The sequence below is a fragment of the Eleutherodactylus coqui genome, chromosome 12 (genome assembly GCF_035609145.1).
Source record: "Eleutherodactylus coqui strain aEleCoq1 chromosome 12, aEleCoq1.hap1, whole genome shotgun sequence".
Classification (NCBI taxonomy): domain Eukaryota; kingdom Metazoa; phylum Chordata; class Amphibia; order Anura; family Eleutherodactylidae; genus Eleutherodactylus; species Eleutherodactylus coqui.
Window position 1 is genome coordinate 74,527,781 of NC_089848.1, and position 27,732 is coordinate 74,555,512.

Below are 27,732 nucleotides of genomic sequence, written 5' to 3' on the forward strand. Positions count from 1 at the left end.
GTGCACTGTGGAGAGGGGAGGGGGAGTAGTAGGCGCACGCTGATGCAGAAGAAGCAGGAAGTGACCGACATCAGCTGCGCACCAGCTCACTGAGCGGCGCCCGGGGTCATGGAGAGGTTGGCGCCTTTATTTGTGGAATGCAACTTTATTTGAAGGACCGCCGCTGCTCTTTACTTAAGAGCAATGCTACTCAAGGGTTTACTGTAATCCTAAATTTAGATTTTGTTTTGTCATAGTATTTACTGTTCTTCCAGATAAGAAGCTCTATGTTGAAATTTAGTGAAATTATAAATTATGAGTCACGGATTAGAGCACAAGCAGCGTCCTAAGAATTTATCTAGAAATACGGAATGAAGAAGTAGACACACAATAAATAAAGGATTATAGAGTGGAGAGGACATTCCCTCTAAGAGAGGCCAAGATGATGAGCTCAAAGCTGTCTTTGCTGTTCTTCTCTGCGGTCACATTACATGCCTGTCTCTCTGGTACTGCAGAGCCTGAGGTCCAGGATGAACGCTCTATAAGAGAGATCATCAGCCTCTACAACCAGATGGAAGGGGTCACATACTTATATAAATATCTGGACCAGCACCCCGCTACTCCACTAGAGGTAAAGCACGCAGCATGGGATCTTACCCAGAATGCATTTCATTTAAAGCATATAATGTATATTAGAGAATTGCACATAAAACTCTATTTATGCTCCTTTTTACATCCAAAGGAAATGTGTTAATTGCTGATGAGAAGTCATGAGAAAACTCATCTCTGGGTGTTTTTAACCTCGTAAGGACACAGTTTTTTTTTTATTTTACTTTTTCCTTCCCCCTTTAAAAAATCATAACTCTTTTATGTGTCCATGGACATAGATTTTTGAGGGCTTATTTTTTGCAGGATGCATTGTATTTTTCTATGGTACTATTTAATGTACCATCTAACTGTACTGAAAAACGTAAAAAAAAAACTCTGATGTGACATGGGAAGAAAAAAAACTAAGTTCTGCCACAGTTCTGGGGCAGGGGTGTGGGGTGTCTACAGCTTACACTCTGCAAAAAAAAAATGACCTGATAACTTTGTTCTATGGGTCAGTACGATTACTACGATATCAAATTTAAAGGTTTTTATTTGCTTTACTACTTTTATTTATTCCAGAGATATTTAATTTTTTCACAATTATTTTCTGCCATATTCTGACAGCCATAATTTATTTTATTTTATCCGTCACTATAGTTGTGTGAGGACTCCTGCAGTTTCTATTGATGCCATATTGGAGTACATACAATTTTTGATCGCTTTTTATTACATATTTTTCTTGGAGAGCGGGTTGACCAGAAAAAGCTCAATTCTGGCATTTTTTTGCCTGACAACGTCCACCATGCAGGAGAAATGTGTTAGGCCTCCCTCACACAGGGCGTTTGCAGAAACGCAGCATTTTTCAACGCTGTGTTTACTGCAGATTCCTCCCTGTTTCAGCAGCGCTGGCATACTTTATGCCAGCGTTTTGACTGCGTTTTCAGCTCGGCTGAAAACGCAGCCAAAAATGCTGAAAAGAAAAAAAAAAGTAATACTCACCTAGCCGCTGCAGTCCGGGTCGCGGCCGCTGGTCTCTGCCGCTGATCCGGGCTCCCTCAGCACTCCCAAGTTTATTGCCGGAGGCCAGGTTTGAGATCCCCGCCTCCGGCAATAGAGTGCTGTGATTGGTTGTCGGTGCTTGCTCGATGCCCAATCACAGCCCTTTATTGACTGTCTCAGCCAATCAGAGCTTGCAGGCGCTGATTGGCTGAGACAGTTAATGAAGGGCTGTGATTGGGCATCGACCGTGCCGATAACCAATCACAGCACTCTATTGCCGGAGGCGGGGTTCTCAAACCTGGCCTAGGGCAATAGACTTGTGAATGCAGGGGAAGCCCGGATCAGCGGCAGAGACCAGCGGCCGCGACCCGGACTGCAGCGGCTAAGGTGAGTATTACTTTTTTTCCCCCTCTAGCTAGCTGGGGCAGATTTTCGGGGTAGGGCTTCTATTGAAAGCCCTCACCCCGAAAATCGGCGAGTGGTTAACACTGCCAAAAACGCGGCACCAAGTGTTGCCGCGTTTTCAGCAGTGCTAAAACCGCTGCCCATTCATTTCAATTGGCGACGCAGGGCTGAAAACGCCCCAAAATAGAACTTGCATCGCTGTCAAAGCGCAGCGTTGGAAGGCGCTGCGTTTTCAGCCCTGTGTGAGCAGCCCCATTGAAATGAATGGGAGCCTCGTACAGCGTTTAGCGCTGGGCTGAAAAGGCAGCGCTACAAGCTGTACAAAACGCCCGGTGTGAGGGAGGCCTTACTCTCATGGATCGGTCCTTTACGGATGCAGTGATACTAAATATGTTCTGAGGTTTAAATGATTTAGATTTTTTTAATATAAATATGGCAAAAGGTTTATTTTTAAACTTTTATTACTTATTATTTTTTTTAAGAATGATTAAAACTTTGTTAAACTGATTTTTACATCCTTATAGCGGACATGAACTTGCAATGGTTTGATTTCTCCTGCAGTATAATGTAATGCCATAGCATTAAGTTATATGGCGATCTGACAGGCAATCCATTAGGCCATGCCACAGGTATCTGAAATCTGCAATGTCAGTCCTAGGGCCTTTCAGAAGTCATGGCAACCGCACGGCACCCCCCAATCTGCCACTGGGGGGCACTGCGGGACACCCGGACATTGATTTTAAATGCCACTGTCAGAATTGACAGAGGCATTTAAAGTGTTAACAGCTTCGATCAGCGATGCTGTTTATCGGTGCTGTTGCAGGCCAGAAACAGCTAGCAACCACACATGGAGCGGGATCATAAATGTACGCCCTGTAGTGTTAGGGATTAACAGTTCCCTGAGGTCTCACAATGCACTAACCTCTGGTAACAGGAAACTAGAAGAAGCGTAAATACAGCTTGGAGTGTGATAGGAGTATAAGATGCAAGAAGATATGAGGACTAACAAACGTAGGTGACATTCCTCCTACATATTCACGTACATTTTCTTCTATAAATGCTACTTATGAAATTTAGAAGGGATAATGATGAAGTCTTGCTGAGTAGTGGAATACATTGTAATTGGAAGCTCTTGAGGCTTCAGTGTTCTCTTCACCAAGTAAAGAGTATGACTAACAAAGTATATCAATGTGGAGTCGATAACTTATATGTTTATCACTCTTCTAATGACAGGGGGATGAAAACCAAAGAGGCCACATCATTAAAGAGACGGAGTGCCTGAAATCTGAGGATGCTGATTTATCTCAATGTGATTTCAAGCCAGACGGAGTAAGTACCCGACACACTGCAGCAAATGTGCATCATAAATACAAGAAGCACTGCTAATCATAAATGTGTTGACTCCTTCCTCAGAGATAAACTACAGAATGTAACAAAAAAAGGAAAGGTGACAAGTACTCCAAATATCTACCGAAGAAATATAACTACTATAATACTGCCCCCTATGTACAAGAATATAACTACTATAATACTGTCTCCTATGTACAAGAATATAACTACTATAATACTGCCCCCTATGTACAAGAATATAACTACTATAATACTGCCCCCTATGTACAAGAGTATAACTACTATAATACTGCCTCCTATATACAAGAATATAACTACTATAATACTGCCTCCAGTGTACAAGAATATAACTACTATAATACTGCCTATGTACAAGAATAAAACTACTATAATACTGCCTCCTATGTACAAGAATATAACAACTATAATACTGCCCCCTATGTACAAGAATATAACTACTATAATACTGCCCCTATGTACAAGAATATAACTACTATAATACTGCTCCCCTATGGACAAGAATATAACTACTATAATACTGTCTTCTATGTACAAGAATATAACTGCTATAATACTGCCTCCTATGTACAAGAATATAACTACTATAATACTGCCTCCTATGTACAAGAATATAACTACTATAATACTGCTCCCCTATGGACAAGAATATAACTGCTATAATACTGCCCCCTATGTACAAGAATATGACTACTATAATACTGCCTTTTATGTACAAGAATATAACTACTATAATATTGCCCCCTATGTACGAGAATATATCTACTATAATGCTGCCCCCTATGTACAAGAATATAACTACTATAATACTGCCTCCTATGTACAAGAATATAACTACTATAATACTGCCCCTATGTACAAGAATATAACTACTATAATACTGCCCCCTATGTACAAGAACATAACTACTATAATACTACCCCCTATGTACAAGAATATAACTACTATAATACTGCTCTCTATGTACAAGAATATAACTACTATAATACTACCCCCTATATACAAGAATATAACTACTATAATACTGCCTTTTATGTATAAGAATATAACTACTATAATACTGCCCCCTATGTACAAGAATATAACTACTATAATATTGCCCCCTATGTACGAGAATATAACTACTATAATACTGCCCCCTATGTACAAGAATATAACTACTATAATACTGCCCCTATGTACAAGAATATAACTACTATAATACTGCCTTTTATGTATAAGAATATAACTACTATAATACTGCCCCCTATGTACGAGAATATAACTACTATAATACTGCTCCGTATGTACAAGAATATCAAGATAATTATCAGTTCCTTATTGCAGCAGTGATTTCTTTATGTGGATTTTGCAGGATGTGAAGATTTGTAATCTGGATGCTGAGGTCCTTGAGAACATAAGGTGCATCAGCCTGACAGAGGTAACACAACCATGAACTAAGAATGCTCTCTTGCTGTAAGGTGGTTCCACCCTAACTAAAGAGACACTCCTCCATAGGTCATGTATCCCTGTTTGGGGAAGGGGAAGGGGGGGAGGATAAAATAGGTCAGCACTACCCAATAGAAGTATATCCCAATAGAAATGTATAGGTGCACGATAAACCATGGCTGCAACATACAATAGAAGCAGAAACCAAAAATGGCAACAGCACGCAAAACCTTCGTCACCAGGACGTTGGTAGATGGGCCAATGTAATTCGATCAAATATATACCAAGAACCTTGCATTATTTCATGTGGTTAGACTATTTAATATAGGTATGGATACTTCTGATAGTAAATTTATTTTGCGTGCTGTTGCCATTTTTGGTTTCTGTTCCTGTTTGGGGGGGGGGGGGGTATGAACACTACCCCTCCCTAAACAGACTTTGGCATTAACCTGTATGGGCCAAGGAGACATAGAACCTATGCTGAATGGAAGAATGGGCATGTGGATTAGTTTTATCAGTGCCTCCACCCAGGATAGAGCCTTTGTGTCAAGAAAGGATCTCTTCCTGAGAATAGCAGTAAATATACTGAGATACCAGTTAAACTTATAGCCTTAACATTACAGCGATACAGGCACTTATTATGTTTAATATTACAATAACAAATTCTCTAATAAGAAGTCCCAATACACTGCACTAATATACCTGGAAATTATAGATACAGGAGTTGATAATGATGGGGGAACTCCTCCAGCTTGAGCTCAGCTAAAGGGGATGCAAAGCTGGAGATCATAGAGGCTTGACTGCTCTAACACTAGGTTCTTGACAGCTAACTAGTCTAGCAATGCGATCGGACCACTAACTCCCTATGGGCCAGCGGTCGCCTAATCTTCCAGTTCCCTAACTATACACTGATCCCTACTAGGATACTAACAATAATGACTGTGTGATTATTGAATAATGACTGTATAGTCAATATGGAGCAGTTTGTAACATAATTTAACAGTAGGTTATTTTTGCAATACCTCAGTAGCACATAGATGTGACAGAGCTTAGATTAATGGCTTTGACCAGTAAATCTGAGAAGAGATGAACAGCAAAACCTGTGCTAATCAGCTACAGTCTCACTATCTGCTGCTATTTGTGCACTGGTACTGTAGTACCCCAGAGTTGGGTACTACTGCACTTCTGAGGTTATATAAAGGTTTAATTAAAGGGGTTGTCCCGCGGCAACAAGTGGGTCTATACACTTCTGTATGGCCATATTAATGCACTTTGTAATGTACATTGTGCATTAATTATGAGCCATACAGAAGTTATCAAAAGTTTTATACTTACCTGCTCCGTTGCTAGCGTCCTCGTCTCCATGGTGCCGACTAATTTTCGGCCTCCGATGGCCAAATTAGCCGCGCTTGCGCAGTCCGGGTCTTCTGCTGTCTTCAATGGGGCCGCTCGTGCAGAATGCCGGCTCCGTGTAGCTCCGCCCCGTCACGTGCCGATTCCAGCCAATCAGGAGGCTGGAACCGGCAATGGACCGCACAGAAGAGCTGCGGTCCACGGAGGGAGCAGACCCCGGCGGCCATCTTCAGCAGGTGAGTATGAAGACGCCGGACCGCCGGGATTCAGGTAAGCACTCTCCGGTTTGTTTTTTTAACCCCTGCATCGGGGTTGTCTCGCACCGAACGGGGGGGGGGGGGGGGGGGGTGGGGGGGGGTTAAAAAAAAAAAAAAAAACGTTTCGGCGCGGGACAACCCCTTTAATGTTGATTTTCATGCACTATAAAGTCAGTATGTTCATGTTATTGTGATGTTGATTCATGCCTCGCTGTGTGTTGTTTACTGGCAAGGTTCACCAGTCCCTTAGTAGTACAGGTCACCCAGCAACAGCCGGGGGAACAGTTAGCTAGGCTTAGACAGAATAGAGGGCCTAGGAGTGGCAGCCTAAATCCCCATCACAGGTTGAGATAGAAACAGAGCTAGCTGTGGACTTGTACTTGAAAAAGAAGCAGTTTTAGCTCCGAAACGCGTTTCACTCTATATTGTTTGTCAGTAAATATTTACTTTCTGTAAGTACTAAGGATTCACGATCTCCTTACTATCTCCACTTTTTGACTACACATAGAAGTCCTTTCAGATGTAATGCCTTCTACATCTCTACATATTTTACATGTTTATATTAGTTTGGTGCTTTGGTGTACTTTGGCACCCCGAGTGCAGGAGTCTTTTTTCTCGTCCCTGTTAGTTTCTATCTGGGGCACTTTTATTCCCTAGAATCTCTCCTTCCATTAGCTCTCCTTGGATGTCCTTCGGGACAGGGTGTCACTCACTACGAGCACTTGTCTACGTGCAGACCCTAGCAACTATGTAAACAATTCTTGTAGGCTTTTCCTCTTGAGGAACTGGCTACAATCAATCTGGCTCTACCCACAGAGGTGCTGTCCTAACCAACCTATTGGCCTTTTGAGCTAATGTGGCAGTATAAAAGAGAGTGATGGGCGGACCCAAGTCAGTCTAGCCTGCTCAAAGGAGACTGAAGGAAAACGAGAAGGACAAAACCCCTGCCAAGACATTACAGAGCCAGCCAGTGCAGTGGGAAGGAAATTACATCTCAATTGTGAGTACTCAAGAGCAAGGAATTGTTACTGAGAGCATCAGAGGGAAAAGGAAACAAGAAAAAGTTAAAAAGAGGAAGGGAAACTAAGTCAGCCAGTAATAGGCACAACCAGGGAGAAAGGCTGGAAGGAACAGCAAAGTGTACAAATGTAGTTTTCTGGTACCAATCACGAGGAAAATGCAGAACTGATTAATGCCGGCAAATGTAACTTTTTATCAGAAAGTCAGCTTGTGTGAACTTTTAAAAGCTCGTTAATCTGAACTTTCATCTGCTCTTGAGGAATAAAGCTGTTTTTTGTTTACTTTGCAACCTGACTCCTGGAGTCCCTTTCCACCAACCTAACACTTGCACTGAGGTACCACACTACGTGCTCCAGGGGAATAGAGGTTGTACCCCTGTTATATTTATTCCTCCATTTTTTGTAATTATCATTTTTGTTTGGAACCGGTCCCTACCCATATACAGAGTAGCGTCATGACAAAACAAGATCTTCTCCTACCCAACTGTGTGGGTATCGCCCCACTGGGGTATCATCATCCTACCCTGCCTGACCCCATGGGCAGCACACAATAAGAACTGCCAAATTTACCACTCTATAGCACTGTGCCAGACGGCATTTTACCTTCCGAGAGGAGAAGCAGAGCCACTGTTACTACCATTTCATTTCCCCTCCTCGCTCTGGCGTGGGTCGATACAGTACCTACAGCTAACTATTCTCTCTCCCTAGCTATAGACATTAGAAAGCTTACTTGCCTTCTCTGGGTAATTATTAATCAGAGTATACCAGCAGCTCCTTCTAGGTGGGCACATGTGCTAGTGCACACACCTGGATCTGCAGGCAGCTTCTTTTTATTCCAAGCCCCTGGGGTTTTTGATACAACACCACAGGGGCAAGGACTGAACCAACCCCATCTATACCAGGGTTTTTTTTGCTACTACTCTTCCTCTTAACTTCCTGTTGTTCACCCCCAGTTCCTCTCAGTCTTTTCTTTAGTGACTTTGGGTCCATTGGGAAAGCTCCTCGGTCAGGCCCAGTGCAGCAGGGCATACTCCACATGTAGCAAGACTGTCAGAAAAGAGTAGGATTCTGGAAGTAGAAGCTGTTGGGATGTGACTAGTATACAATAGAAGAGCTGTAGGAGTAGTATGACACACTACTATTACTATCATGGCTGACGGATGAAAAGCTGAAATGGTGAAACTGACAAACATAAGAAGAGCAGGTGTGTGAGGTCTGGCGGAAAATGCACAGGTCGTATTAATTACAATAGGACCTGTGCAAGAACTCGCTGGACATTATGCATTTGTCTTGATATTGAGTTGCATCTCTCCATGCCTGAACTCATAATCAGGTGGGATAGTAACATAAAAGAGGCACTTTTAATGTCCCAATTCTATTTTGGTGCAGGAAGCTAATAGTAGACTGCACAGCGGACCATGTTGGTACTGCACACAATTCAATTCAATAGGACTCAGCCTGCAGTACCAACCCGGGCCACTGTGCAATGTACAGAGCAATCTGCTTCCTGCAGCAAAACAGAAGTGGGACAGCCCCTTTAAACTGAACTTTTCTTTGAGTGTAGGTCAGACCTGGCTTACATTTCTTTGTAGGAGCATGCAGTTGCCGAGATAAGCCTAAGGACTTCTTCACACGATCGTGTTTGCACAAGTATCTGTGCACGTAAAATATGCACGCTAAACACAGAGAATAGAACCCATTGATTTAATTAGTATTTTGCGTGCACGGAAAAAAGTTGTACCCGCTCCATTTTCCTGCGCTTTGCGCAGCAAAAGTCCAATAGAAGTCTATGGGAGCTATAAAAATATACAAGGGTAAGAGTGTGACACTGCGCAAAATGCAGGAAAAAATAAAGAACACATTTGGAGCTCATTAGACTTTAAATAGACATTAAATCCACGGACAGGGCAGCATACACAGCAAATACACATGTGTACCACATATTACGCATGTAAAAAATACACGAGCCATATATGCCCAAGCTTGAAAAAGGCCTTACAGTGGCCGAAACGTAGCTTGCCATAACATGGAGTAATAAAGGATATTTTTTTATTTGACTTCTATTGCTTACGCTGCCACTTCTTCGTACTATTTTTGGGATACTCCCGTGTGAGCTCTTAGGTGCATCGAGTGTCGGAGGAAATGACTTTTCCCCAATGTGCCTCAATTAAACAATCTCAGGGCGCATTCAGACGACCGTATATCGGCTGGGTTTTCACGCCCGGCCGATATACGGCGTCCCTCTCTGCAGGGGGAGGAGTCTGGAAGAGTCGGGAGCAGTGCACTGAGGACGGGGTGGAGCTACGTTCCGAGGCTAAGTTCATTGCAAATAGTAGCGAGCGGCGGAGAGGAGGCGGGAGCTCAGTGCACTGCTCCCGTCTCTTCCAGCCTCCCCCCCCCCTGCAGAGAGGGATGCCGTATATCGGCTGGGCGTGAAAACCCAGCCGATATACAGTTGTCTGAATGCGCTCTCAAAATCATTTGGATAAGTAAAAGTGTTTCAAAGTTGTTAATCACATAAAGTGTCAAGTCAGATTTGAAAAATGGGGCTGTGTAATGGAGGTCAAAACTGCCTGCGGTGTTAAAGGGTTAATAACTATGATGTATAAGTGATGGACATTTTGCATGAATCTTATTCTGTGCCCTCCAGGGTGTCCGTGTGAAGAGGTCTAGTAGAAAACCAGGCAGGAGACCCTGCCCGCCCAAGCTAGCCGGATGTTTTACTCCAATTGTCCTTGGTAGGTCATATAGCAACCAGAGACCTGGCGCCATGCAAGCATGAAGATCTCCAGTCATCTGTAGAATGTGATCTGAGATTGCGGCTTATGGCGAATCTTTTATTTGTATGTGATCCGGCTTTGCTTGTCATTAGGAGACATCAGATGATGCAATGTAGCAGCAATTATTCACTACTTCTCTTTCATCTCTCCCACGGTCACATTGGACACTGGATGTGGAGCTTTCAGGAGTCTCTGCAGCGGTTGTCTGTGGGATCTCTGATCTTCTGTTTGTGGAACCTTCTCATTTTACTTCTGTTACAAAAAATAATAATAAATAATAATCTTTATTTGTATAGTGCCAATTTATTCCGCAGCGCTTTCCAGGCACATGGAGAACACAAACAATACGAAAATTACAGACATTCCGAAAGTTACATGTGGTATTCAATTATTTAGAAAAAAGGGTGTGGGGGTGATAACAGAAGCTACAGGGGCAGGCAGCGGAGCAAGGGGGAACACAGCAATGCGACAATGATATGTGATATACAGTTTTTAGGACACAATGGGGTGGGGGTAGTACAGGAGGTATGGGGCAGGCAGGGTATATGATAGGCAGAAGTGGAAAACTATCGGGAGGGGCAGGGGGCATATTGTGGGGGTGGGGGACTAGATTAGAAGGTTTGCTATGCTTCTTTGAAGACGTGCGTCTTTAAGGCGCGTCTGAAGTTCCGTGTTTTGAGATTGTCTGGATGTTTTAGGGTAGAGCGTTCCAGAGGATCAGTGCTGCTGTAGAGAAGTCCTGTGAGGTTCGTATTAGAGGGGTGTTTAGTCTGGTGTTGAGAGTGCACAGGGCGGGTGATGTGTGGACAACAGGGAATCGATATACATTGGAGCGGCGTCACGGAGAGCATTGTGGGTGCGGATGGTAAGTTTGAATTGAGTTCTGTAGTGTACGGGCAGCCAGTGCAGCGACTGGCATAGTTAAGAGGCATTTGAGAAGTGCCTGGATAGGAAGATGAGTCTAGTTGTGGCATTTAGTATGGATTGGAGAGGGGAGAGTCTTGTGCAGGGAAGGCCAATGAGCAGTGAGTTGCAGTAGTCGAGTTGCAAATGGATAAGGGTGACAACGAGTGTCTTTAGCGTGTTCGTGGTGAGGAATGGCTGGATTTTAGAAATATTCCTGAGGTGCAGGTGCCATGTTAGGGCCAGAGGTTGGATATGGTGGATAAAAGATAGGTCAGAATTCAGTGTGCCCTCAAGACAGCGGGCGTGCTGTCTGTGGTGTTATGATGGTGCCAAATACGGATATGGAGATGTTGGGGGGAGGTCGGCTGGTTAAGGGTGGAAAGACAAGGAGGTCAGTTTTTCAAAGGTTAAGTTTGAGAAAAGGTAGGATATGGTGTTAGAGACGGCAGGCAGACAGTTGGTGATGTTTTGGATGAAGGGTGCAGAGATGTCGCAGGAAGAGGTGTCATCAGCATAGAGATGGTATTGGAGGTCAGATCTGGGGAGTGAGCCCTGGGGTACCCTAACAGTGAAGGGGAGCGGTGAGCAGAGAGAGCCAGCAAAGGAGACGCTGAAAGAGCAGTCAGAGAGGTAGGATGAGAACCAGGAGAGCGCAGTGTCCTTTGGGCCAATGGAGCGAAGCATAGCAAAGAGGAGGTCATGGTCAACAGTGTCAAACGCAGCAGAGAGGTCAAGGGGGATTAGTAGGGAGTAGTTGCCCCTTGATTTGGCTGTCATCAGGTCATTTGATACTTTTGTGAGAGCAGTTTTGCTCGAATGTAAGCGGTAGAAGCCAGACTAGAGAGCATTGAGAGAGTTATCAGAGAGAAAGCACATGAGGTGGGAATAGACCAAGCGTTCAAGTAGCTTGGAGATGGGTCGTCAGCTGTCAGCATCGCTCGGGTCAGAGGGGATATGATGGATTGTTTGAATGAAGAGGGAAAAATACCAGAGGTCAGGGAAAGGTTGAAGATGGTAGTGAGGTGGGTAATGACAGCCGGGGAAAGGGATCGGGGGAGGTGTGAGGGAAGAGAGTCGCTAGTGCAGGTGGTGGGGTGAGTGATGGTAAGCAGTCTGAAGACTTCTTCCTCTATCATTGTTTCTAGTATAGATAGTGAGTGAGTGATGGATGCAGTATTGAGGAGACCCGGAATTGGGGCTTGCCATGCAGTGTTCGGAGATTTCTTTGGGGATGTTTCTGATTTTTCTTTTTTTTAAAGTGGGTGGCTAGCTCTCCAGCACTGAGATTCATCACGTGGGCCTGTTCTTTGGGGCTAAGAAGGGAGTGGAAGGTATCAAAGACTCGTTTGGGGTTGTGGAATAGTGAGGAGATGAGGGAGGGGAATTAAACCTTTTGGCATGGTTGAGGGCAAGGTTGTAGGTTTTGAGCATAAATTTGAAGTGAGTGAAGTCTGCGGGTTGTTTGGGTTTGCGCCACAGACGTTGAGTACACCTAGAGCATCGATGGATGAAGCGCGTTTGGGGCGTGAGCCGAGGTTGTCATGGTCTGTGGTGGACGGCTCAGGTCATGGGAGTGCCACTTCATTCAGGGAAGTCTGTGTATACATTAAGAGAATTAAAATGTATAACAAATAACATCAGTATTTAAATATGGAAGATGAATAATGATGATGATGATGACATATACCACCCAAGTGTCGCTCTTTTGAAGATACAGTCACTATTTTTGACCCAAGTCCCTCTTTGGCCCTTAAATGTCCCAGTTTTTGGCTTTGGAAACAGATTTGCACTAATAAACTCACTATATTGCCCCATAAACTATCTGTATGGTTCCTAACTGCATCAGAGATTTCCATTTGCACTCTATTTTATAAAATAGTGCAATTCGTATCGTAAACATTTCTATATTCCGATATTTATCATACTGAAATTAAAAGCATTCAAGTGTATAGATGCAGTATCCGAGGAGCGGGTCCACAGCGAAGGAGACAGTGGGGTAGAGAAAGGCCTTGTCACGGGGCTCCACCATCTCGTCCCCTGAGGGTAGCTCGGGACCCGACCACGTTACCACTGGGAGAGATCAAGGGGTAGTAACCGGGGGTTACCTTAAGTCCAATTGTCATTCGTGACGCCACCATTCCGTCCTCTGTGGCAGATGTCCAGATGTAATAAAGTAGTCACTCTTCTTCTCACTATCTAGCAGTTGTTCCTTCCTTCAGTGTTCAACCGAAGCGCCAAAGCCTCCTGGGTAGTATGGGCCCAGGCTGAATGCGGGCAAATTGCTCGGCCTCCTTCATGTCCCACACACAGACCGACTTGCTGACTTGCTTCTTTCAGGCTCTTACATTCAGCCAGTCCTTTGTCTTTCTCCCTTCTCTCTTTCCCTGCATTCAGCAAAGACATATATATAACACCTGCATTTTATTAGTGTGTATCAATATTTCCTTTATGCAGTTTGCTATAGATTTCTGGGGGAGCCCAAGATGTCAGCCAGTGCGGCCCACTGTTGAGATACAGGGTAACCCACTGCCATGTCAGTGTTAGTTGTAATCCTGTATTGTGGGATGCACCCATCTATTGGCTGGCTTCTGTGGTATCGTTCACATTGCAGATTTGGCTGCGGCAATTTTCTAACTATCTAATGCACACTGTGCACTGCTCGCAGATTGGCAAGTGCTGATCACATGAGCTGGTCAGCTCTGGCCAATCATAGAGCAGGTATAGTGCATTAGTAGTCTAAAACTCTCAGCACACTGTGGAGATTATGTAGTCTGAAAATTGTCTTGGCCATCCTGAATGATCAAAAGCAGGACCTGGAACCAGCAAATGGGAGAAAAACTGCATATAATATATACTATTCGCTCCGGGACACAATTTTGTCCTGAACCTGGAGGGCCACTTTAATATAATAAACCAATACAGAGATATGGCTAATTATGCAGGTGCCTTATAGTATACCTGTTACCATACAGCGCGGCACGGGGTCCCGCGGTCGGCGCGCGTCGCTCCGGCGTCGGCTCTGGCGGCCTGGAGCCCTGTGTCGAGGGCATCCCAGCAGCTTGGGGCGGCCGGTGGGCGGCGGCGTGGGCGTGTCTGCCCGTAGGGTGCCGCCCGCACTCCCCCGTTCTTCTTATACTGCAGGGGGTGGAGTGGCCTCCTCCCACTCTCCGCCCCTGGGCGGAGCCGTGTGGTTAAAAGACTGGCAGTGAGTTGAGCTCACTGCCAGTTATTGGTTCTGCATGCACCTAGCCAGTCTGTTTGCGGTTTCCTCAGCCAGTCCCTAGTTGCCGGTCAGCTCCTTCTGGTTCCCTACTGTTCTGTTGTTCTTGTTAGTTCGTTTAGCCTCTAGTCTAGTCTGGCCCAGTCAGCACTAGTTGCTATCCAGCATCCTTCCAGTTTTCCTGTGAGCTCCATCTCCAGCCTTGTAAGTTTTGTTGGTCTGATCCATCTGCCTCCCCTGTCGGCACTCTGTTCCCCCCATTAGGTAGCTTTCTTCTTGTCAGCCGCCAGGTCTCTAGCCAGGGCAGGGACCGCCGTCCAGTTGTCCGCCTGGGGTTAGCCAGGGCCGAGGCAAGTAGGCAGGGACAGTGGGGTGCGGGAAGATCAGGGCACCCCATCTGGCGCTCGGGGGGCAGAGTGCCGTAACAATACCTTTTGGATAGGTAGCTTTAAGTTGAAATTTAGTAAAGTCATACTGTAAGTTATGAGTTACATTGTAGACTAGCAGCTCAGTGCAGTAGTATCCTCAGAAACAAAGAGTTTCACCATTATCCAGAAAAATAAGGAAGTAGACGCACAATAAATGAGGGTTATAGAGCGGACAGAGGACATTCCCTCTAAGAGAAGCCAAGATGATGAGCTGGAAGCTGTCTCTGCTGTTCTTCTCTGCGGTCACATTACACGGCTGTCTCTCTAGTACTGCAGAGCCTGAGGTCCAGGATGAAAGCTCTATCAGAGACATCACCATCCCCTACAACCAGAGGGAAGGGGTTGCTTACTTATATAAGTATCTGGACCAGATTTCCATTACTCCACTAGAGGTAAAGCACGCAGCATGGGATCTTACCCAGAATGAATTTCATTTGAAGGTATAATGTATATTCGATAACTACACATGAAGTATAATTCACATTCAAAGCAATTCTTCTGGTGGTTAATGCTGGGAAGTCATGGCAAAGCTCAGTCCTGGTTGTGTAACTGTTACTTGAGCACTAGAGATGAGCGAACGTACTCGTCCGAGCTTGATGCTCGTTCGAGTATTAGGGTACTCAAGATGTTCGTTACTCGTGATGAGCACCACGCGGTACTCGAGTCAATTCCATTTCCTTCCCTGCATGTTTTGCGACATTTTCTGGCCAATAGACATGCAGGGAAGGCATTACAACTTCCTCCTGTGACGTTCCAGGCCTATCCCACCCCCCTGCAGTGAGTGACTAGTGAGATCAAGTGACCGCTGAGTATATAAGGCAGTCCCACCTGCTGCTCGCCTCAGACACACGCTGGCAGAGATTAGGGAGGGTGCTGCTGCTATAGTTAGAGTGTTGGCATCTTCAAGAACCCCAACGGTCCTTCTTAGGGCCACATCCTACCGTGTGCAGTACTGTTGTGGCTGCTAGGAGCAGTTTTGCACCAATTTTTTTTTTTCATCTTGGGCTTTGCAGACTATTGCGTTCTCAGTCTGCAGCCAATTATACAGAGTATAGGGTCAGTACTGGTGAGGCAGGGACAGTGCTACTGTAGAATCCTGTCAACAAGTACCCCAAAAAAGCTCCTGCTTAGGGCTATCTGTTCTGGCTGCTGCGACTTGTAGGGGCTCACTATTAGCCAGCTTGGCCTTACTGCAGGCAAGCGTATAATTTTTTCGGCCTACACTGTGCGTTACAGTACCGCTGTCAGCCTCCAGGTGCAGGCCAATAATTGCCTAATTTTTTACAACGCTTTGTGCGTCCCGTCAACTTCCCGCACAGCGTCCGGCCACCGCCACTGATAGAGGGAAAGACATATACACACTATCTAGGCTGCTGTTTTTTTTTTTAAAAAAACAAAAAAAATCCTCCTTAGGGCTACCTGTGACCGTGTGCATTACTGTTCTGGCTGCTGTGACTTGTAGTGGCTCACTATTAGCCAGCTTGGCCTTTCTGCAGGCAAGCATCTAATTTTTTCGGCCTACACTGTGCGTTACAGTACCGCTGTCAGCCTCCAAGTGCAGGCCAATAATTGCCTAATTTTTACAACGCTCTGTGTCTGCTGTATTCGAAATACACCATGCTGAGGGGTCGGGATAGGGCTAGAGGACGTGGACGCGGGCCAGGACGCAGGGGTCCAAGTGACTTCCGGCAACTGTCTCAAGAGCTTTCAGTGAGTGAGGAGGATGATGATGATGAGACACAGTTGTCTATCAGTGAGGTAGTAATAAGGGTAGTAAGTCCGAGGGAGGAGCGCACAGGGGATTCGGAGGAAGAGCAGCTGGACGATGAGGTGACTGACCCCACCTGGTTTGCTAAGCTACTGAGGACAGGGTTTCAGAAGGGAAGGCAGGTGCAGCAGCAGGGCAGGTTGGAAGAGGCAGTGGGGTGGCCAGGGGGAGAGGCAGGGCCAGAGCGAACAATCCCCCAACTGTTTCCCAAAGCGCCCCCTCGCAGCAAGCCTCCGTGCAGAGGGCTAGGTGTTCAAAGATGTTTTTCAGTGAGAGCGCAGACGACCGACGAACAGTGGTGTGCAACCTGTGTCGCACAAAGATCAGCCGGGGAGCCACCACTACCAGCCTCACCACCACCAGCATGTGCAGGCATATGATGGCCAAGCACCCCACAAGGTGAGATAAAGGCCATTCACCGCCTCCAGGTCACACCACTGCCTCTTCCCCTGTGCCCCAACCTGCCACTCAGATCCAACCCCCCTCTCAGGACACAGGCACGAGTGCCTCCCGGCCTGCACCCACACCCTCACCTCCACTGTCCTCCACCCCATCCAGCAATGTCTCTCAGCACAGCGTTCAGCTGTCGCTAGCACAAGCGTTGGAGTGCAAGCGCAAATACGCCGCCACGCACCCGCACCCGCATGCACAAGCTTTAAACATGCACATTGCCAAATTAATAAGCCTGGAGATGCTGTAGTACAACCTTGTGGAAACGGAGGTTTTAAAAAACATGATGGGGGCGGCGGTCGCCCGCTACTCGGTCCCCAGTCGCCACTATTTTTTCCGGTGTGTCTTCCCAGCCCTACACCAGCACATTTCCCGCAACATAAATCGTGCCCTTACCAACGCGGTTACTGGGAAGGTCCACTTAACCACAGACACGTGAACAAGTACTGGTGGGCAGGGCCACTATATCTCCCTGACGGCACATTGGGTGAATTTGGTGGAGGCTGGGACCGCTCACGTCCTACCCACACCCAGAATAGAGGGTCCTACCTCGGTGCTGGTATCTGCGGCGGTTTATTCCACCTCCTCTAAACCCTCCCCCTCCTCCTCCTCCTACACAACCTCTACCTCTCAATTAAGAAATGTGAGCAGCACGTCGCCAGCATGCGGTGTGGCATGGCGCGGCAGCACAGCAGTGGGCAAGCGTCAGCAGGCCGTGCTGAAACTACTGAGCTTAGGTGACAAGAGGCACACGGCCCCCCAAACTGTTGCAGGGTCTGACAGAGCAGACCGACCTCTAGCTTTCACCGCTGAGCCTCCAACTGGGCATGATTGTGTGTGACAACGGCTGTAACCTGGTGGCGGCTCTGCAGCTCGGCAGCCTCACACACATGCCATGCCTGGCCCACGTCTACAATCTGGTGGTTCAGCGGTTTCTTAAAAACTACCCTCACTTGTCTGACCTGCTCGGCACGGACGCTGCCACCCTGAGCACCCTGCAACATTGGTTTAATCTGCCAGAGCACCGACTGCTGTGCGACGTGCCCACGGTGGAATTCTACGCTGCACATGTTGGCCAGGCTCTATGAGCCGCGTAGAGCAATAGTGGAATACCAACTCCAACTTGGGCGGCATAGTGGTAGTCAGCCTCCCCAATTCTTTACCAAGGAGTGGGCCTGGATGGCAGATATCTGCCAGGTCCTCAGAAACTTTGAGGAGTCTACCCAGATGGTGAGCGGCGATGCTGCAATCATTAGCGTTACTGTTACTATACCGCTGCTATGCCTGCTGTAAAGTTCGCTGCAAAGCATAAAGCCCGTCGCTTTGCGGTTGGAACAGGAGACGGGGGGATGACAGTATGCCGCTTGATAGCCAGACCACCCTCATGTCTATATCTCAGCGCATTTTGGGGGAGGAGGGGGAGGAGCAGGAGGAAGTGACAGCTGGGCACACTGCAGAGGGTACCCATGCTGATTGCCTCTCATCTGTTCAGCGTGTATGGGCTGTGGAGGAGGAGGATCCTGAAAGTCATCTTACTAGTGAGGACAGCCATGTCTTGCGTACTTGTACCCTGGCACACATGGCTGACTTCATGTTAGGCTGCCTTTCTCGTGACCCTCGCGTTAGACGCATTCTGGCCAACGCGGATTACTGGGTGTACACCCTTCTCGACCCACGGTATAAGGAGAACCTTTCCACTCTCATACCCGAAGAGGAAAGGGGTACGAGAGTGATGCAATACCACAGGGCCCTGGTGGACAAACTAATGGTAAAATTCCCATCTGACAGCACTAGCGGCAGAAGGCGCAGTTACGAGGGCCAAGTAGCAGGGGAGGCGCGGAGATCAGGCAGCATGTCCAGCGCAGGCAGGGGAACACTCTCCAAGGCTTTTGCCAGCTTTATGGCTCCCCAGCAAGACTGTGTCACCACTCCCCAGTCAAGGCTGAGTCGAAGGGAGCACTGTAAAAAGATGGTGAGGGAGTACGTAGCTGATTGTACCACCGTCCTCCGTGATGCCTCTGCTCCATACAACTATTGGGTGTCAAAGCTGGACATGTGGCACGAACTTGCGCTGTACGCCCTGGAGGTCCTGGCTTGCCCTGCCTCTAGCATCTTGTCAGAGAGGGTGTTTAGTGGAGCTGGGGGAATCATCACAGATAAGCGTACCCACCTGTCAACTGCCAGTGCCGACACGCTTACACTCATAAAGATGAACAAAGCCTGGATTTCCCCAGACTTCTCTTCTCCACCGGCGAAACGCAGCGGTACCTAAAGATTCTTTTCGCTGCAACTGGAAAAATAAGCATTCTCTATCACTGGCAAAAAAGGGGGTATTAGCTTTGTCAATCACTCTCGAATATTAGCCCTCCTCTCCTACTTCTTCTCCTGAAACATGTCATCACGCTGAACTGCCAATTTTTCTGCGGCCCAAAAGGCTCTGCTTACAATTATTTTACAATTTTTCAAAGTTTCAAAAGTATTGATACTTTACTAGAAACCATTTTTTTTCACAGGTCTGCCTCCAGGCTCTGTTGCAAATTAAGCAACAGCAAGCTGTATCTTTAAGAAATATTTCTGGGTTTCACCTGCCCTCTCGGTTTCAGGGGTACACTTGTACTCTTGGTACACTAATTTTTCTGGCCCTCGCCTATACTGTTATCCAACTAATTTTTCAGGACTTCGCCTACACTAATGGTAGACCAATGTTTCAGGAGTTCGCCTATACTCTTGCAACAGAAATGTTACAGGGGTCTGTCTATACTTCTGCTACAGAAATGTTACAGGGGTCTGCCTATACTTGTGCTACAGAAATTTTATAGGGGTCTGCCTATACTTGTCCTACAGAAATGTTACTGGGTGTGCCTATACTTCTACTACAGAAATGTTACCGGGGTCTGCCTATACTTCTGCTGCAGAAATGTTACCGGGGTCTGCCTATATTTTTGCTACAGAAATGTTACAGGGGTCTGCCTATACTTCTGCTACAGAAATGTTACAGGGGTCTGCCTATATTTTTGCTACAGAAATGTTACAGGGGTCTGCCTATACTTCTGCTATAGATATGTTACAGGGGTCTGCCTATACTTTTACAACAGAAATGTTACTGGGGTCTGCCTATACTTCTACTACAGAAATGTTACTGGGGTCTGCCTATACTTCTACTACAGAAATGTTACAGGGGTCTGCCTATACTTCTGCTACAGAAATGTTACTGGGGTCTGTCTATACTGTTACTACAGAAATGTTACTGGGGTCTGTCTATACTTCTGCTACGGAAATATTACTAGTTTTGCTACAGGAATGTTACAGGGGTCTGTCTATATTATGGGTGCACAAAGTCTTCCCATCGCAGTGTTTTACCTGTCTGGCACAAATACACTGACTGATTAGGGCATGAATTGTGTCCCCAGGCCAACATGTATTTTCTCTCGTGTTACCACAGTTATCCGCGGCACTGGTTTGGGCCAAACAAGAGGAGCGATACTGCACTAATGAGACATTCACAGCTGCACTAGCATCGGAGTCCACTCTATGCCCGCAATTGCTGTGGGTTTGTGCAGAGGCCTATGTCCTCGGCGCAATGAAAGTCTGCCATGTTTGGGCACTCTGATTTCTTCATGGTTCATGTCTTGGGGTTCCTTGGACTCACCTATGCTGTGGGTGCACACAGACTTCCCATAGCGGTGTTTTACCTGTCTGACATAAAGACACTGATTGACTTGGGTAGGATGCAGAGTGCAGATGGCTTTCCCTTTGCGTTGTCGATGAGGTATCCGGCACCCAAACAGAATGAGTAGTGTGTGGACACATGGATTCCCCATTGCTATGTCACTCGCGGCACCTTGGGCCACACAAGGTGTTTGCTGGGACCGAGCCTGACCCAGGGCCCGCTCACATACTTCCCACACAGAGTATTGCTGCATTGTGGAGATGTGTGGAAGTGCTGGCACCTGAGTCCCCTTTATGCCCACGTTTACGGCTCCTAACAATTTTGCGACGGAGGTGGCACGGGATTGGAATGATGATCGTACGTCAATTTATCATCGATTTTTCAACAGCATTGTGGGCTATCGCCCCCCCTTTCAAAGAGGGTCACTGCCTGGCCCTGCCAAACCTCTGCAGTGTGTGCCTCCGATTCCTCCTCATCGCAGACGCACTTAGAAACAGACATGAGGGTGGTGTAGTTATGAAGCGAGCGTGTGGCATCAGGGCAGCTGAAGGCTGCGCAGGGACACTTTGGTGTGTGCTGTGGATGCAGGGTCGTGCGGGGGGTTGGGCAGCATGTAACCCAGGAGAAGAGGCAGCGATGTGACCCACAGGCAGTGATTGTCCTTAGTTGCAGGTAGTGTGGTGCTTAGCTAAGGTGTGCCTTGCTAATGAGGGTTTGTCTGAAGCAAAAATTGTTAGGGGGAGGGGGGCAGACTCTTGCCCCCATTGTGGCTTAATAGTGGGACCTGGGAGCCTGAGATGCAGCCATGCATGCTGCCCCTGCCCTTCCCTATCCATTTCTGTGGTGCTTCCATGACTTTCGGATGTTTTCCAGAGTTTCACAAGTGAAGACCTATGCAGAGCATCGGTCATATACAAAAATGCTCGAGTCGCCCATTGACTTCAATGGGGTTCGTTACTCGAAACGAGCTCTCGAGCATCGCGGAAAGTTCGACTGGAGCAACGAGCACCCGAGCATTTTGGCGCTCGCTCATCTCTACTTACACATGCTGCCACACTCCGTGCAAAAACCTAAAGAAAAAATATATATATATTGTCGTAATTGTACCTGTCCAAGGAAGAAATGTGTTCTGTTATTTATGGTGTATGATTAATGCTGTAAAAAACACATTTTTATGTACCCAAAAAATGGTGCCCATAAAAACTACAGTTCTCCAAAAAACAAGCCCTCATACAGCCATGTTGACGGAAATATAAAAAGTTATGGCTTTTGAAATGTGGCGATGAAAATCCTCCCAAAATGGTTGTGCCCTTATGGCCAAAATACGCCATGTGCTTAAGGGATTAAAGGGCCAGTTGTTCATCTATGTACCAAATTTAGTTTCTGCTGCTGTTTGGAGGTAACAAGTTCCCTTTAAAGCAGCTTTTAGAGATAAGCTACATTTTAAGATCAAGTCCTGATTCTTCCCTTTTAAGACACATTAGTCAGAAAGAGGTATTCTTTAAAACTGCATATGAATGTAATTTTTTTTAAAGAAGTCATAGTTTTTTTTTTAATTTTGACCCCACTGTTTAATTAACTATGAATGCAGAGTATTGTACTTCTGCACTTGTGTGCTCAGAGCCTATAAACGTCTGAATGACTATTGTCATTGCTCCTCTACGGTAATTTTATCATAATAGTAGATGGAGGATTGGAGTGACAGACTGACAGCTACGATTCTGTTGATAGGCTTAGATAAGATGTCTCAGACTGACAGGTAATGACTAGTGATCCTTCCATGATCTGCAGGTTAATTCCACATGCTTCCATTGGATAACATTATAGGGTCTATAAGAAGAGTAGGGATGGGCTTCATCTCTCCAGAGGCCCCTTGGCAGCTGTATGGGCTGCTTCCATCATAGGTAAACCCTTGATCCCATTATATACAACCATCACCTCCCTCCCTAACCGCACATATTATATAGGTAAATATGGATGCATTACAACTTCCATAGGGAACAAGTTAAAGTGAAGTTGCTGTTCCAGGTTGGAAGTGAGTGGTTCTCTTTGAGACATTATCTTTGTCTAGAAGGACTAGGAGTTGCATTGTGTTGACCACCCAGTGATGAGGCACCTTACTCCATTTGCCAAGGGTGTTGGGTGATGTGTATGCTTGTATGTTTGCTGGCACGGTCTAGCAGTCACTAAGCCCTACAAGGAGGCCGAGCAAACCTAGACAAGACGACTGGTGAAACCACCCAAAAAACAGCTAGAAGGAGCAGGCTGTGTCAGGGAATAGCCCTACAGAGATGCATAGCAGCACAGTTGGTATGGGTAGAAGCCTACAATCTTATTGGGTGCAACCTGACTTCTGGGGAATTTGAGGCAAACCTCACACATCTTTAGGCTCCAGTAAAAGACCACTCTGAAAATTGCAGTTGCTGTTCCTTAATATCCCACTAAGTGTGAGCTATACCCACCAAGTATATTGTTTTGTTTTTTTGTGAACTGCAACAATTAAGCAGGGTGTGCCTCTGTGTGAGAAGCATAAACGTACTTGTTTATTCACAAACTTCTTTGTCATTCAAGTAGAGAGCCATCCACTTACAAACTGTGTCAATTGGTTGCATGCTGATGGGGAAGACAGGGGGTTGGTGTAGGGGGGTATTAAAATGTTTGCTGTGCAGCCTAGCAGTTTTCAACCAGGACTCTAGTTTTTGATATTAGTAATATGATCACTGGAGTCCGGCTACTGGAATATGTTGCAACAAAAGGTATATGTCACTGTGCAAGACACCCGAACCTTTTATACAGTGTCCAAAATAATACTTTTATTCTGTCAATACCTAAACCCCTGAGGGTGTAGAGTTATAAAGGGATCAGTGCCGACATTACTGGCTGCCATTAGGCTTGTATACCTCAACATACCTTGTTATTGTTTGGAATAGCATAGTAGACTCCACTATTCCATAGAAAGTACCTTGGTTCTGGTGTCATATTATGTACTGCGGTTGGTTCTGGTCCTGTATTCATGTTATAAGTTTGGTCCCAGTGCTGGTACCGTAATTACTCACTGACCTGTTCTAGTATTGATATGCTTCTATCTTGCTGCTTTCTCTGCAAGCAGAATACAGGCTGTTCATCAATGCAATATTATATATTTATATGTACTGTACTGTGCAAAACTTCTAGGCAGGTGTTGAAAAAATGTTGCAAAGTAAGAATGCTTTCACAAATGGAATTGTTAATAGTTTTTTGTCAATGAACAAAATGCAAAGTGAATGAACAAAAGAAAAATCTAAATCACATCAATATTTGGTGTGGCCGCCCTTTGCCATTAAAACAGCTTTCATTCTTCTCGGTACACTTGCACACAGTTTTGGAAGGAGCTCAGAGGAGAGGTTTTCCAGACATCTTGGACAACTAAGCACAGATGTTCCGTGGATGTCGGCTCGCTCACGTCCTTCTGTCTCCTCATGTAATCCCAGACAGACTGGATGATGATGAGATCAGGGCTCTCTGGGGCCAAATCATTGTTTCCAGGACTCCTTGTTCTTCTTTAGGCTGCCTATCCATGGGCGTTGTGAAATCCCACGGCGAATCCCCGCCGCCCGGGAGCAGGAACCGTAAGACATATCTCTGCGGTCCGCCTATCTGACAGATAGGCTCACCGCGGAGAATCACGGCAATTCGCAGCATGCTGAGAATTACCGCCCGCGAGCAGAGATTTGCTATGATTCTCCGCTCGTGGACAGGAGGGCTGTGGAAAGCGTTGACTGCGTTCCCCGCGACCAGATAATCACCGCAGGGAACGCAGTAAAAATTTGCCTGTGGACAGGAGCCCTTACTCTGAAGACAGTTGCTAATGACATTGGCTGGATGTTTGGGGTTGTTGTTCTGCTGCAGACTAAATTTGGAGTCTATCAAACATCTGTTTTTGAAAGAAATTCTTACTTTGAAGCATTTTTTCTGCACCGGCCTAAAAGTTTTACATTGTATAGTATATATAGTTCTTATTTATGGCTGGGGGTAAAGGGAGGTGCCAAAATGAATTCTGTGCAGGGTGCCATATAACTTACGGCTGGATCTGGTCAATATCATTATCCCTGGTGGTCTAGGGCAGAGAAAGGATTATGTTAGCATTCTTGATGATGTAGGACTGATGGGCAGTAAAGGGGTCAGCATTGTCTGTAACAGGAGGCTGAACACTTATCGCTCAGCTTCCTGTTCCCTCCCGGCCGGCTACAATGATGCAAGGAGCGGCGTTATTGGACAGATGAGCGTTGAAAGAACGTTCTATGGAATGATGATTCGTGCTACTCCATCTTCACCTGAGATGGACGTACCTGTGTGGGGGACACCTGGGGAACACCTCCTGCCTGAGTCCGGGGCATAAACCACATGCTGACTCAAACAACAGATGCGTTTTGTTTTTTTAAAATTGCTTGCAGGTTTTTGATGCATCTTTTAATTGTATGTAAAGTGTGTAATCATATACAGGAGATACTGGGTTACCCAGGTTATACCAGCATGGCCCATATCACTATATACAGGAGATACTGAGATACCCAGGTTATACCAGCATGGTCCATATTACTATATACAGGAGATACTGAGATATCCAGGTTATACCAGCATGGTCCATATCACTATATACAGCAGATACTGAGATACCCAGGTTATACCAGCATGGTCCATATCACTATGTACAAGAGATACTGAGATACCCAGGTTATACCAGCATGGTCCATATCACTATATACAAGAGATACTGAGATACCCAGGTTATGCCAGCATGCTCCATATCACTATATACAGGAGATACTGAGATACCCAGGTTATACCAGCATGGTATAACCATATCACTATGTACAGGAGATACTGAGATACACTGGTTATACCAGCATGCTCCATATCACTATATACAGGTGTTACTGAGATACCCAGGTTATGCCAGCATGCTCCATATCACTATATACAGGTGTTACTGGGATACCCAGGTTATACCAGCATGGTCCATATAACTATATAGAGGAAATACTGAGATACCCTGGTTATACCAGCATGCTTCATATCACTATGTACAGGAGATACTGAGATACCCAGGTTATGCCAGCCTGGTCCATATCACTATATACAGAGAGATGTACATGCCCTGTATACAGTGTTATTGACCTTGCTGACATAAGTCTGGTTTCACCTCTGTGCTGGAACCTCACTGATCTGGCTCAAAATACGGGAAGAAAAAGTGCTGCATGCAGCGCCTCTACTTCTGTCCAAAAGTCGGACAGCCGGGCGGAAAGCGGATGGACCCCATTATAGTCAATGAGTCTGTCTGATGCTGCTCGGTTCCGTCTAGAGACAAAGCCGTTCGGCTGCGGGAAGTCTTCTTTCATGCTCCCCGAATAGAGCAGAAAAGTGGAATCCTCAATTCCCTGTAAATAGTGATATGGAGCATGCTGGTGTAACCTGGATAATTATATATGTACAGCTGGTATACATTATACATCACCTGTATATAGTGATATGGGGCATGCTGGTGTAACCTGGATAATTATATATGTACAGCTGCTAGAAGTCTATATAATTATATATGCACAGCTGGTATAAGTTATACATCACCCGTATATAGTGATATTACTACATACAGGATGTATAGCTTATACCAGTAGCACATATATAATTATATACAGGACATATACAGGTTATACCAGCATGCTCCATATCACTATATACAGGAGATATACATCCATAGTGATATGGGGCATGCTGGTACAACCTGGATATGTGCTCTATATAATTATATATGTACATCTGGTATAAGTTATACATCACTGTATATAGTGATATAACAGCATGGTCACTACATACTGCTTCAAGTGTCTGCGGGCCAGCGTCCGTGTCTGCTGCTCTGTGTCTGCAGGCCGGCCGCTGTGTCCTGCGTTATGGCGACCGGGAAAGAGATGGGTGAGGGAGCGCTTTCATAGCCACCACAGGCTAATTCAGTTCAGGGCGCTGTGGGTTTCCTCATGGCCACCCCAGCTCAGCAGTGTAAGGCGCATCGTGCTGCGTTGTATTCTGCAGATGGAGCGGGAATTTCAGCGGCGGTAAGGCACGACTTCTGCGGGGGCTTGGATGTCATGGAGGTGCAGCCCTTCATGCTTTGCAGCGGAATAACTTGTTGTGGCCGGCCGCTGGTAAGTTCTATTGTCCTGCCCTAAATAGCAACATGCTCCCTTCTTCAAGGCGGGCAAGAGAGAAAAGGGGGTTGCAGACACAGCCTCTGCTTACTCGGCTGCCAGGACCTGCAGCACACCCACCTATTACAGCCAATCATGTACGGGGGGCGTGAAACCCCTTTCAATCTTGACTCCACCAGGACTTCCTGGTGGCGTCAAGATACACTAATACCTGCAGGTTATACCAGCATGCTCCATATCACTATATACAGGAGATATATATCCATAGCGATATGGGGCATGCTGATATAACCTGGATATGTGCTCTATTTAATTATATATGTACAGCTGTTATAAGTTATAGCAGCTATACATATAAGATTACATGTGGTACATACCTGGTTGTACAGCATGATCAGCAGACTGCGCTCTCATTTTCACTTTCAGTGCACTGCCAGCCAGACAATCACATGACCGGCAGTGCACTGACATAGTGCAGTAATGACCAATCAAAACTGCAGTCTCTCAGCTGATGGGAGGGCCAAGTGACAGGGGAGTCTGCAGCCTAAAACTGGCTGCCGACTCCCCGGTAACAGTCACTTTCTTTCCTGGGTGACACCCACAGCAGGACACGGCCCTGCATATGGCAGGTGCCCACAGGCCCCCATTTGCTAAAGGGTTGGGTCGCAATTGTGACCCCTGAGTGTGTTGCGCCACCAGTTTAGCACAGCAGAGGTTCCGTTATGGTCTGGGGATGTTTTACGCGGCATGGTCTCGGTCCGTTGGTTGTAGCGGCAAGAACCATCGACGCGGAGATGTACCCGAACATTCTAGACAATAGTGTGCCGCTGACAATCTGGTAATACTCTGGGAATGGTCGGCCATACTTCCAACAAGACAACGCGTCTCGTCACAGATCCAACGTTGTTTTACATTGTTTTGAGGATATG

General features: G+C 46.1%; 1 protein-coding gene across 1 annotated transcript; it reads left to right on the top strand.

The window, feature by feature from the left end:
• The first annotated feature begins 328 nt into the window (after positions 1-328).
• On the top strand, positions 329-10,466 carry LOC136586895 (cathelicidin-related peptide Oh-Cath-like). The gene is made up of 4 exons (XM_066585181.1): positions 329-610; positions 3,208-3,303; positions 4,697-4,762; positions 10,050-10,466. Exons 1-4 carry the CDS (start codon positions 422-424, stop codon positions 10,179-10,181), a joined length of 483 nt encoding a protein of 160 aa, XP_066441278.1. The 5' UTR covers positions 329-421; the 3' UTR covers positions 10,182-10,466.
• The last annotated feature ends 17,266 nt before the right edge of the window (positions 10,467-27,732 follow it).